At 32.6% G+C, this 12,293-nt stretch overlaps 1 protein-coding gene across 1 annotated transcript in view; it reads right to left on the bottom strand.

Moving 5' to 3' along the window:
• Window positions 1–9,698: 9,698 nt before the first annotated feature.
• LOC134252421 (uncharacterized) overlaps window positions 9,699–12,293 on the bottom strand; it is a 47,509-nt gene continuing 44,914 nt past the window's right edge. Inside the window, exons 26-27 of the mRNA XM_062734897.1 lie at window positions 12,170–12,184; window positions 9,699–10,564 (exon numbers count right to left, since the gene is read on the bottom strand). Coding sequence (XP_062590881.1) covers window positions 10,421–10,564; window positions 12,170–12,184 — 159 coding nt within the window. The 3' untranslated portion in view covers window positions 9,699–10,420. The remainder of the gene's footprint in view (window positions 10,565–12,169; window positions 12,185–12,293) is intronic.

Here is a 12,293-nt window from a genome sequence, read left to right as displayed (position 1 = left end):
TTGAAAAACAAGGGAGTTATAGCCATTTGAAGTTTCAGCCAATCAGATTGCAGCACACATGCATGCACGTGATTTCATGAATTTTTATCTTTATCATATTAAAGGTTATCTTAATGAATGACTATATTTCAAAATTCCAAACATTTCGTCTAAAATCAAAGGAGATATAGCCATTTAAAGTTTCAGCCAATCAGATTGCAGCACACGTGCATGCGCGTGATTTCATGAATTTTTTTCTATAACATATTGTAGGATATCCTAATGCATGACTATGTTAAATTTTAAAGCATTTCATCCAAAAACAACGGAGATATAGTCATTTAAGGTTTCAGCCAATCAGATTGCAGCACGCGCGCATGCGCATTCTTTCATGAAAATTTTTATATATCATGCTGTAGATCTTCATAATGTAGGACTATATTCAAAATTTCAAATGATTATGACAAGAAACAAGAAAGATATTGAGACTTTAGTTTCAGCCAATCAGAGCTAAGCGCACGTGCATGCGCGTGAGATCTTGCTATTTTGACCATGCCATCTTGTCTATACTACTAATATATCCTTACATTATGAGTTTCAAAACATTTCATCAAAAAATAGAAAAGTTACGGCAATATACATTATATTGGTCATTTCACCGTGTTGCACGTGCGCGCTCTTGCAAGCACGTGTGTGCAAAATGACCTTCATTGGGCAAATCTACATAACATGTCTACTGACCCTAAAAACATTTTACCTTAGTCCAATGTGTAGTTTACAAGATCACTCGTGGACAAAATTTTCCCAGGAAGAAGAAAAATAATAATAACTAGATGCGATCTCGTTGCAAGCAACGAGTAGGTCTTCCGTCTGATATCTGATGGAATAAGACCTGTGTTGGGATGATTCCACTGATAGGATAAGAAAAGTCAGAAAGGCACAAGAATTCTTCAAAATATGTTTAGAAACACAAATAAAATGTAGGATCTATCAATTCCAATCAACTTCCGGTTCTACTTCCTCACTTCCGGTGCGACTGTATGTGCTCAAAACTACTTTCAACTCTACATCAAGTAAGCAGTAATCATACCTGAAAGTTTCGATGGAAAATACTTATTTTTAGACAACTTCCGGTTTGAACGAACCGCACTTCCGGTGGATATATTAAGATGCTACGCATTCTTTAAATCTCTACAATGAACAATTACATTCATTAGAAAATGAAAAAAATCGCTATACATGTACATGTATTTAAATTTCATGTATTTCCGGTTTACACCGGAAGTGTTGACGGAAAAAATGAACAAATTAAAAGTATGCATATTGTAAGGAACATTATTTTGACCATCTTTTGTTCAATATTGCTTATCAAAATATTCACGCTTTTCGAGATATAAAGCGTCAAAGATATAGCATTCTAACCCCCTGTGACCCTTTATTACGTAACATATGATCAAATTTTTAGTATACATTGTTGCAAATTGTTAAGTTGAATATCTTTGCTTCAGTAATGTATCACAAAATATTGATCATTAAAGAGTTAAAGACGAGAGACTTTTGGACCTTCTATGCCCCTAATTTGAAGGGCTATTCCCATTTTCTTGATATTAAATGAAAGGTCTTACTATATTGCACATTTTTTATTATATATGTTTTAACAAAATATTAACCAGTAAAAAGATATATAAGAAAACGTATCAATTTTTGCAAGATGCGTATGAGCCTTTTTTTCGAGCCCAGGCGAGCGTCGATGCCTTTTTACCTGGAAAGCTCTATATGCAAAATGTCACATCTACTATCCTTCCTCTACCTTCACTGAAAATCTCAAGTCGATATCTTCAGTCGTTTAGGAGGAGATCTCAGGACAAGCTGACCCTCTAAAAATCAGAAAATCGTCCATATCTCACGACCGGAAGTGACGTCATCAACGTCGAAAATTTCCGACAAGGTTCAGATAAATATCTATCAGATCTGAAAGTTTGGTGAAAATCGGGCGAGCCGTTTCCGAGAAATCGCGTGCACAAAATCGGTAAGAAAAATAATAATAATAATAATAATAGAGAAAAAGAAACCGAACGAAAACAATAAGGTCTTCCGTTGGAGACGGAAGACCTTAACTAGAAAATAAACTCGTTGCGAGCAACGAGAGGTCTTCCGTCCGATTCAGAAAAAAAAAACCTAAAATCAAACTGAAAAAAAGTGATTTTAAAAATCGGACACAAGGGGGGTCGATCCCGGGTCGCCAGCGTGAAAATCCATTGCGGTACCCCAGGGGTTCAAAATTTTTTTTGTCATGGTCAAGTCCAGGACTTGAAGAGTAAATTTTAGGCAAGTCCGAGGAGGAAATTTCAGAGTCCATATTTACCTATACATCATTGAATTTATGTAATTTATAATTTATTTTCATTTGTTGCATTGAATGAATAAAGACTATATGTATTAATATATGTTTTATTTTTCCTCCATAAACTGTCATATAGTCATACATGAGTATTTCAACACAATATCAGACTGATAGATTACTGTTACATTACAATAACTTTTACAAATACTCACTACTGAATAAACCATCTGTTACAATAAACAGAAATTAGAATGTGCTGTAAGTCACAGCTATTAAAACCGATATTTAACAAACTCATTGCCGTTTGTCATATAGGAGGAAACATGCGGAATTGCTTAAAAGCAAGAGTCTAACCGCAACGGAAAATAAAAAGACGGATTGTATTTTCAAAACGTTCGTAATGTTTTATGGGTATTTTAACGCCCACAAACCCACATTTTTACTTGATACATTTGAGAATTTGCTTTATTTTTAGCGTTACGATCATTTTTTTAACTTATAAAAAAAGATAAACAAGAAACATAGCCAAGTCCCAGGACTTTGGCGAATTCTAAATGCCGAGTCCGGATCCGGAATTTGTTAGTCCGGGACGTCGGGCTTGAGGATTTTTGAACCCCTGTACCCATTACACCTTTGGGAATCCGCTTCAAATTTAACATTCGAATATCGCGAGATTGCTTTTCTCTTTGATTCCAACATACATTACATTTTTTTAAAAATTCAGTTTGGAATTGTAAAATGACAGCCAGCTTGCTAAACTTTGCTCAAGATGATCACATCGGAATTTGTTACTTGAGTTTTAACAGTAATTTTTAGGATAGATATTCTATTACTGATGAATAGATAATACTGTTTTCTTTCCTTTTTTCGATATGTATTCAACTTTTTTCCCATGCAGCTCCAAATACAGGCATGCCAATGTTATATATTTCTGCACTATTGTCGCCATTTGTCTACTACTTAGGTCGGGTCACGATACATTATTTCTTGTCAAACGTCACAAGTAGTTCTTAACGCTTTGAAATGTTTTATCTATTGAATGGATGAGATAACTTCAATGAAAATTAGAAATGTATGTTCTTATAACCGGAATTTCAAGCGTTAGAAAGTATATTTATCACAAATATAATATCGTATACGGCCAAGTGACACTAAATCAGTGAATTCGGTAAAATTTTCCACGAATTTTGTATCCTGTTTACAAGTTTTCCCTGGTGCAAAACCAAAGGTTGAAGTCGTCGTATTTCCACTTGTAGTCATGTTGTATTCTACTTTGAGATGCAAACAAAAGCAATTTTAATAGACGTTTGAGGAAACCTCATATTAAAACTATACTAAATGCAACGTAATTGCAACGTGGCAATCCAAAGAATCCTTTACATTTCATAAATATTTTTGGTAGAAGTTTCGTTCATCTAAACGCTCAGCTGACCTTCTAGAACCCGACTTGCTTAATGGCGGAGTTCACGGAGACGCCCCGCCATCTTGGACACGCTTCAGATTTTTAAATGCGAATATCTAGTTTGTGGATTGATCAATTCTTAAAAAAATTATATATTAGGCCTTTCCAGTACGGTCTCCATTAACATTAATTATATCAAAGAAAAATATTGAAAAACAAAAAAAGTTGAAAAACTGCACATTTTAAATTCACTTCCTGTAGCGACCGGAAGTACTGACGACACAAACGAAGGCAAAATTGCACATCTATAACTCATGGTCTATCATCTCTAACAAGTCTCCAGTTAATATCTTGAGCCGTTTTCGAGAACATTCGAAGACAAAATTGCATTTTAAAATCAGGAAATTGCCCATAACTTGGCACTGGTAGCGAATTTTCCAACAAATGGAATTTTATATAAAATTCATACAGTGACCTATTATTCCTGAAATTTTCAATGAATTCCACCGAATAGTTTACGAGAAATCGCCTGCACAAAATTTTGTCTAAAAAAAAAGAATAATAATAAGAAACAATAGAATCGCTATAAGGTCTTCCGTGAAGACGGAAGACCTTAATAATAATAATAATAATAATAATAAGAAACAGAGTAAAAACAATATGTTCCCCAACTTCGTTTGGGGAACATAATAAGAAACAGAGTAAAAACAATATGTTCCCCAACTTCGTTTGGGGAACATAATTGAGCATGCGTGAGACAAAGAAAAAGAAAAAAAAAATTGGAGAAAAACGACAGTGTCACAGACCAAGAGAGCCGACTCTCTCCATTATAATTCCAATAAATTTACACAATTTAATTAATTTTTCCCTGCTGTTCAAATTAAATAATTGGTCAAACTTAAATACATTAGGATTAGTATAATAATACTTGGGCAAAAATTTTAATCTAGAATTCTTTATGTATGGGTCAGTGCATTTAAATAAATAATGAAATTCATCTCCTATTTCCTTGCATAAACAAAGTGACAAATTCTGTTTTCTCTTGCAATATTATACCATCTACCTGTTTCAATTGGAAGCTTAGCATTTCCAGCAAATACAATATTTCATAGAAAGTTTAGGATGTAAATTCAACAAGTATTTCTCAAAAGTTAATGACTTTTTAAACAATCTATAATTAAGACTTTTTGGTGAATTATACGTATCACTATGCCACAATTGTTTAAATTGATCTACAAGAATATTTTGCACCTTATTCTTTAACCATGTAATATTAATAGAGTTTTGTTGCCATACATAAGCCAATCCACACTCATTCAAAGTATTTTTAACAGCATTACACCATGGTATATTATGATTTTTTAACACAAATAATAGTTTTGATGACATTTTAGTACCTTGTAATACCACAAGTTTTGCCCAGAAAGAAATCATACGAGTTTTGACATTAATAGATAGAGGATATCTTCCAAGTTCTCCATACACCATAAAATTAGGCGTGGAAGACCTAAGATTTAATATATGCTTACACAATTTTAGATGAAGTCTCTCTATAAGAGCGATATTACAAAATCCCCATATTTCGCAACCATATAACAGAATTGGTTTCACTATTTTGTCAAACATATCTAGTTTACAATCAATTGAAAGATTATGTTTTCTACATTTTCCAAGAATACCATACACTGTAAAAAAAAAATAACTAGTTAATGTCACGAAGAAAACTAGTAGATTCACTGTCCATACAATCACTACCTGAATAGTAGTTTTACCAGATATTGGTATATTTACTAGATAAGATTAGTAAATTTAGAATTGATGAGTAACTTTCACTAGGTATCTAAGTATCTATACGACCCCAGCTCCACAACTCACTATCTTAACCAGTAAACTGAAAGTTTACTAATCACGACCAACGCTTTACGAAACACACTAGTTAAATTCACTAGGTTTTTCTTTCAGTGATACATTGCTTTTGTAGCTTTTTCATACATATCCTTAATATTCAAATTGAAAGATCCACTTTTACTAAATGTTACTCCTGAGTATTTAAAATTTTCAACAATTTCCAATGGAACACCTTCAAACTTAAATGTATTATTATTACATCCTTTACCTTTACCAAATATAACAATTTTTTTTTTAGCACTATTAACCTTCAAGTGCCATTTTTTACAGTATTCACCGAGCATCTCAAGCTGGTACTGAAGATCTTCCGCGGATTCTGATAATAGAATAGTATCATCTGCATAGAGTAAAACATAAAGCCGCAGATATATATTAAGTTCATCTTCAATTTTCTCAGATATATTTTTCAAACCTTTTACATTTTTGTCAAACAAAAAACCTTCAAGATCATTTAAATATAGTGCAAATAAAAATGGTGGTAATTTTTCACCTTGTCTCACTCCAACAGTACATGAAAACATTTCTGATGATATTCCGTTAACTACTACTCTTGATTTAATATCCTTATACATATTAGTTATAACTTTAAAACATTTGCCATCTATATTGTTTAATAAAATTTTATTCCAAAGACCTAATCGCCAGACTGAGTCAAAGACTTTCTCGAAATCTATAAAAACACAGTACAGTTTCTTTTTATATAATTTAAACAGTTCAATAAGTGAGTATAATGAAAAAATATGATCCAGAGTAGAAAAATCTTTTCGAAAACCGGCTTGGTTCTCCAAGATAAGTTGAGCTCTATCAGCATGAATAAATTCATCTCTACAAACGAATACAATAATCGGTCTGCTATTAACGAAGTACAATGGGTACCCATGGGAATTTACACAGATTGTTGAAATATCTGGTTTCCAAAAACCGCATAGATGTTGTCAATAAGAAACTACTGCTTCTTTTAAATATCAACTTAAGAGTATTTGTATGTACAACCAGAAAGCGTTTTAATAAAATAATTTTGGAAATGACCATTGTTAAGGTAATTTAATATAGGAGTTCCATTTTTATAGGAAAAGGGGATGCCAATACTGTTAAAATACCAGGACTTCAATTTATCTTAAGGAATGGTTGTTTATGGAGTTGAGAAATCATACATTTTGAATTGTGTGCTAAATTTTGTGATCTATAATTTTCCAAAAATTCCATATAATTTTAAAGTATCCATATCTGTTTTTCACCACTTCTAAAGAAATGCTGAATGATAGTGTTTAAAGCCACAGTAAGTGTTTTTCTCCTTGCCACGTAGACGTGTTTCAATATGTTTTCTTAATAGGAAATAAACCAAATTATCTGATAAAGGAGAAGTTTCTCAGTACACGTCTGGTTTCCCTACAGTTTATTGGAAGACATGACCTCTGAACACTACATACATGTTAATTAATGAGGAATTCCAGCATTGTTGTAATACTAAGGAGTACTTGCATGCTTGAAGAATCAGCGTAGTTTGTCAAGTGACCTATGAGAATATGTTGGATTTCCAGCATTTAAACCACGTTCATCTTAATATAAATACGGTTTTAAAATGAGCAAAATACTTCGATCAGACCAATTGTCTGTTGGAATTGATCATACTTTGTTAACGTAGCTTTTCTCATTTTTTTATCACTTTCAATTCAAAATTACACAATCAAAATTTATTTTTATAAAATATTTGATGCTGAAAGAGTTTTCTCTTTTGTAAATTCATTTTGTATTGTTTTATTCCTGAATGACCCAGACTGTTTTCTGTTTAATCAAAAATGGAATATTCATTTTTATGATCGATTTTTTCCTTTGAACGGAACGGCAATTATTTCGTTTCCTATATTTGCTCCAATATTATTTCAACAAATTAATTATCATATCGATATGTATATACCGGTATACATTACATAGAGAATCAGCTTTATTTAAAACAAATTAAAAATATTTTACATGCATGCTAACTCTCTACTCCTTCAGTATTGTGTATAGCTCACCTGTGCCAAAGGTTGAAATGAGTTTTTCTTATCCAAATTGTCTGGCGCCCATGTGCATGTCTTATCGACTGTTTTGAGTTCCTCTTAACCAGTTTTAACCAAACTTACCGCCCAGTATCTTTGGTCAGGGGGTAACTATAGGTGATCGAACTAAGTTATAAATAGGAGGATATAGAAAATTTTTTTTTAAATCTTCCAAGAACCAATCGGCAATCCAGTCCTCGGCTTACTCCGCTATGCTCCATTCAAAATTAGTGTGCGAGGAACGAGTCACCCGAGGAGCTCAGAGTCTGCTCAAGAACAGGAAAGCCACGATTAGTTTTATTTACTCAGAAACATCCTCAAGATTGTTCTAAACATGTCCGTGCCACAAAATATCAAACGTGTCAGGAAAAAAATTCTTAAGTCACGACTAATTAAGGAAATATGGAAGCAGTAACTTACGTTTAATTCGAATTAAACATTCCGTGCAAAAAGGGACGTTAGTTAGTGGAGATTCAATATTCCTCTCTCAAAGAGATGTTTGTAGTTTGGGATCTTTTCTAAAATCTTTTTCTTTTTACTTTTAATACTTATCTGATTTTTTTTTTTTGCTTTTTCCTAGCCAAAGTGTTAAGATGAGCGATGTGGCCAAAGGTCCTATTGCTTTTTTTATGTCCATACTGTGTATGAAAAGTTAAGTTACATGTTATGCACTTTTTGTTTCTTTCTTCTCAAACTTCTCAGCTTTTTAGCAGAAGCTTTTGTTTGAAATATGACTGCATGATGTGCAGTGGGGTATTGAAGTTTTCAGTTTTATCTGGAAAGACATAATTTCGGAACAAAAAGAAATTCTGTATAACAATCATATAGCCAGAATTTAAGGTTTCCAATACTCTGAAGCAAACCATTATCTAGAATATGATTGATCAGCTGGTATCTTGAAGAAAAGAATCTAAGATTTTTTTTTATCTCTGGCAGCGATATGGTGGCGAATATAAAAAATCAAAAGTTATCTTTCATTTCAGATTGATGATGAATTTTTCACCTCATAGCTGACATAGGTGGCCTATGGGCCACATGCTCACCTGGGCAATTTTAAAAACATATTTGCATGTTCATGTAATTTATAAAATGTTAGTAACTCTGTTGCCTCTTCACATGTTATGCAGGTATGAGAGAGAGAAAACTTATAAGCCAACGCTGAGGTAGACAGTACTTTCTTATATTACAAAATCTAGGTTTTTGCTGATAAAATCAAATCAATGTAATTACTTATATTAAGCCCGCCATTGGATCGTTTACTGTAGTCGATTGATTTCTATTACATTTGCCCATTTTGGAAATATTCTTTTCTAACATTTGAAATGCATGTATATTCAGTTTTTCTTCCAATACTTTTACCAAGCTCTAAGAAAAACGCATTGACTTTAAATTTTCTATCATCAACTTCCCTTATACTTATGCAGCAATATACCTTCATGAACTGCATATTGAGTTTATATATCTCACTTGATTCGATACGCCAGAAAATGCTCTACCTGTGAACAATTTCTAAAACGAGGAAAATACTATTAACAAACAAGTTGATGAAATGAGAATATCAACAGTCTCGTTTTAAGTCATCTTTTCGTAAGTTCTATGGTCGATACACTGACCTTATCAGCAAATACAATTTATCATTGAGTCAAATGCTGACTAACGTTTTCCATTATAATTGTTAGTCCATTATTTATACACAGAATTGAAGACGGATTTTCAGTTATTTCCCGATCCTCCGGTCGGCAGGGGATGCTTACTCCTCCATGACACATGATCCCACCTCTGATGTTTTGGAGGCCCGTATTATTTGCTCTGCTTTTGTTTTGTATTGTTTTATGGACTTTTGATCTTGATTACTGTTCATTATCTCAATATGTTTCATTTTACAAAATGGGACATATTTAGAAACGATGACTGCGACCTAATGCCTTTTAGGTTGTTGATAAAAATCATTTTACAACATTTTAATGTTTCTTTTTCCATGCGCTTAAAACCTGATGAAACCACAGAAAAAATGTTGTAGAAAGTCAGTTTGAGTTATTTATTGCAAATCTATATACAAATTATATCACAGTGTTTAATTTTTAAGGAAATTCGAAGAGACATCGTATGTTTATCACCAATTATCAGTGGTCGCCTTCTACTACAGCAAAGCGGATTTTTAAGTAATATATACCCTTTTCTATTCAAATTATATGGATGATGCTGGTAAAACAAATACAACCTCTACACCTTTACACAAAAAACTTACAGAGCCCACTGCCTCTTGGTGATGAACAAGTGTTTAGAAAAAAAGCGTAATGATATGACGTAATACGGAAATACAATGACTGAATCTTTATAGTTAAAACACGTCTTTTCTTTAAAATACCATTGTTTTATCGCTGTTTTAAGACACTAACAATTTTAAAACATAATACGGTAACATTTCTTACACACAGATTACTGCTATATAAACATGACAAAATTATACGGATAGATACGTGCTATGTAAGAAAATACTGGCACACTCTTTTTATCAATATGCATATATTGTTCACAGGAAAAACAGTAGTTCTCTAAGTAGAAAACAATTTTAAAAATCAATATCAGTAATCATAAATATTTGCATCAGGGAATGAAATTCAAATTAACAATACGAAAATATAGTCATCTTTAACACTAGTGTAAATTGAATGGAATATGTAACAACTGCAGACATAAATTATTAAAGTCAGTAAAATCTACAGAAGATTTCGGAGGTTATAGTTAACGCTTGGTATCATAGAAAGCCAGACTTATGTCCCCTGGAGTTTCCGCTCCGGATGCCCTCGAGATAGACCTACTTTGTGAGTACGGATCCAACTTATTTAGAAGAAGGCTTTCTGAGTTGGAATTCTCCATGTGTTGTTGCTGAATTAAAAAAAAATGAAAAACTGGTATTAAAACATAGATTTTTTATATTATTTAAATGCTCCCGATAAATAATCAAATTCAAAAACTTATAAAAAAAAAAATATGTTCCGTTTTTCGGTCCATATCACATCAAATTACTTACGCAAACACAGAAATGAAGGACAAAGTATGATCGATCAACGAAAGCAATGAGAGAGAATATTACAGTCGACATAAATATTTTAAAAATTTACATTGACGTAGGAAGTGAAACTTGATCAAAAGAATGTTGATCCAAAAATTTTTACATTAAGCACGTTGAAGCATTTGGCTCGACTAATTATTGTCATGCTGTGTGCAAGTCATGCATTGTTCAATGAATAGCTGTGCTGAGAGAAACGTTCATCCCTTAACTCATATACATATAGATTAAGTCATTCTTCTCGCTTACCAATTAATAATTCATGAAAAAGTATATCATTCTAATATTGAAGCTTTTTATTAATATTCCAGGAAAATTAATGCAAATATCAAAGCAAATATCAACAATAATCTTAAAAAGACATATTTATTTATAGAAGTAGAATCATACACAACAATGACATTCTCATAGCATGCTTTCTCAGAGATAAGAATGATGAAATTTTAAAAACATTTTTACCAAACAATTTGAAAACAACCATCAATTACATAAATTACGTTTACCATAATTATCGAATCTGTTTCTTCTTGAAATAATCAAACTCCTAGAATTTTAAGATGAAATTCAATAAACTGAATATTAACCGCTCTTACAGCATTCATTTGTTCCAAAAACATAACTCCCTGCATATCTTGTGTAAAATTATTTTATAGAAAGGATAGCCAATAGAGACCCTGTATTAAGATTTGACCCCGTATTTCAATCTTGTTTTGGATAATCTGCTTTCCGTATATTGTAAGTGATGCAAAATAAAGAAAAGAAATTCTGTTTGATCTCCGCTTTAATAAAAGTTTAAAAGAGCTTGTTTACTTAAGTAGACATTAAGATCGTTCAGAAGAAATTCAAATCAATTTTCTATCTACCATGCTTAGGAAGCTCAACTATCGAATGTCCTGTCTTTCAGCAAAATATTTTAAGTCGCCGAAACAGATTTATTATAAAGTTGCGATGGATGTATATGTCTGTCCCTACGTCCGTTGCACCTGGGGTACAACCACCCCTTATCCGAAACTTCTCCAATCCCTTTAAAAATTGAAACGTTTACATTTTAACCAGATATTTTGGGTCTCCCGACAGCAAAACAAGGACATTGTCATTAGGAACCCGATCTTTTCCAAAAAGAAAAAAAAAAGCAAAACCTTCTATTTTACGTGTGCCCGACTATACAGGTAATTGGGATTTTCCGCAGCAAATTGGGCACTGTTTTTCTGATATTAATGGTAACCCATTTCTTAAAAGATTAAAATCAGATGTTGTACAAAAGTGTTTCTTTGACGGAACAACTAAACAATAACTGACAAAAGTACGCCAGTGAAAGCAATCCCTTCATCCGACATGCAGGCGTGAATTATTTAAGCGTGATCCTGTTAGGACTGTACATGCGTGCTAGGTAGCTAGTGCTTAGTTCACCAGACTATTACCGTTAGCAATTCACCCTAAAATTTACATAAACACTGGTACAACTGGGTTCTCCCTCTCTTAAAATGCTTATTAAAAATATGCTGTTCCCTATTAACTCAAAAGTAAGATACAGATACAGACACG

Source organism: Saccostrea cucullata, unplaced genomic scaffold (assembly GCF_032062105.1).
Source record: "Saccostrea cucullata isolate Sc308-1 unplaced genomic scaffold, CSIRO_AGI_Scuc_v1 ctg45, whole genome shotgun sequence".
NCBI classification, from domain to species: domain Eukaryota; kingdom Metazoa; phylum Mollusca; class Bivalvia; order Ostreida; family Ostreidae; genus Saccostrea; species Saccostrea cuccullata.
This window is presented reverse-complemented; position numbering and strand designations above follow the sequence as displayed.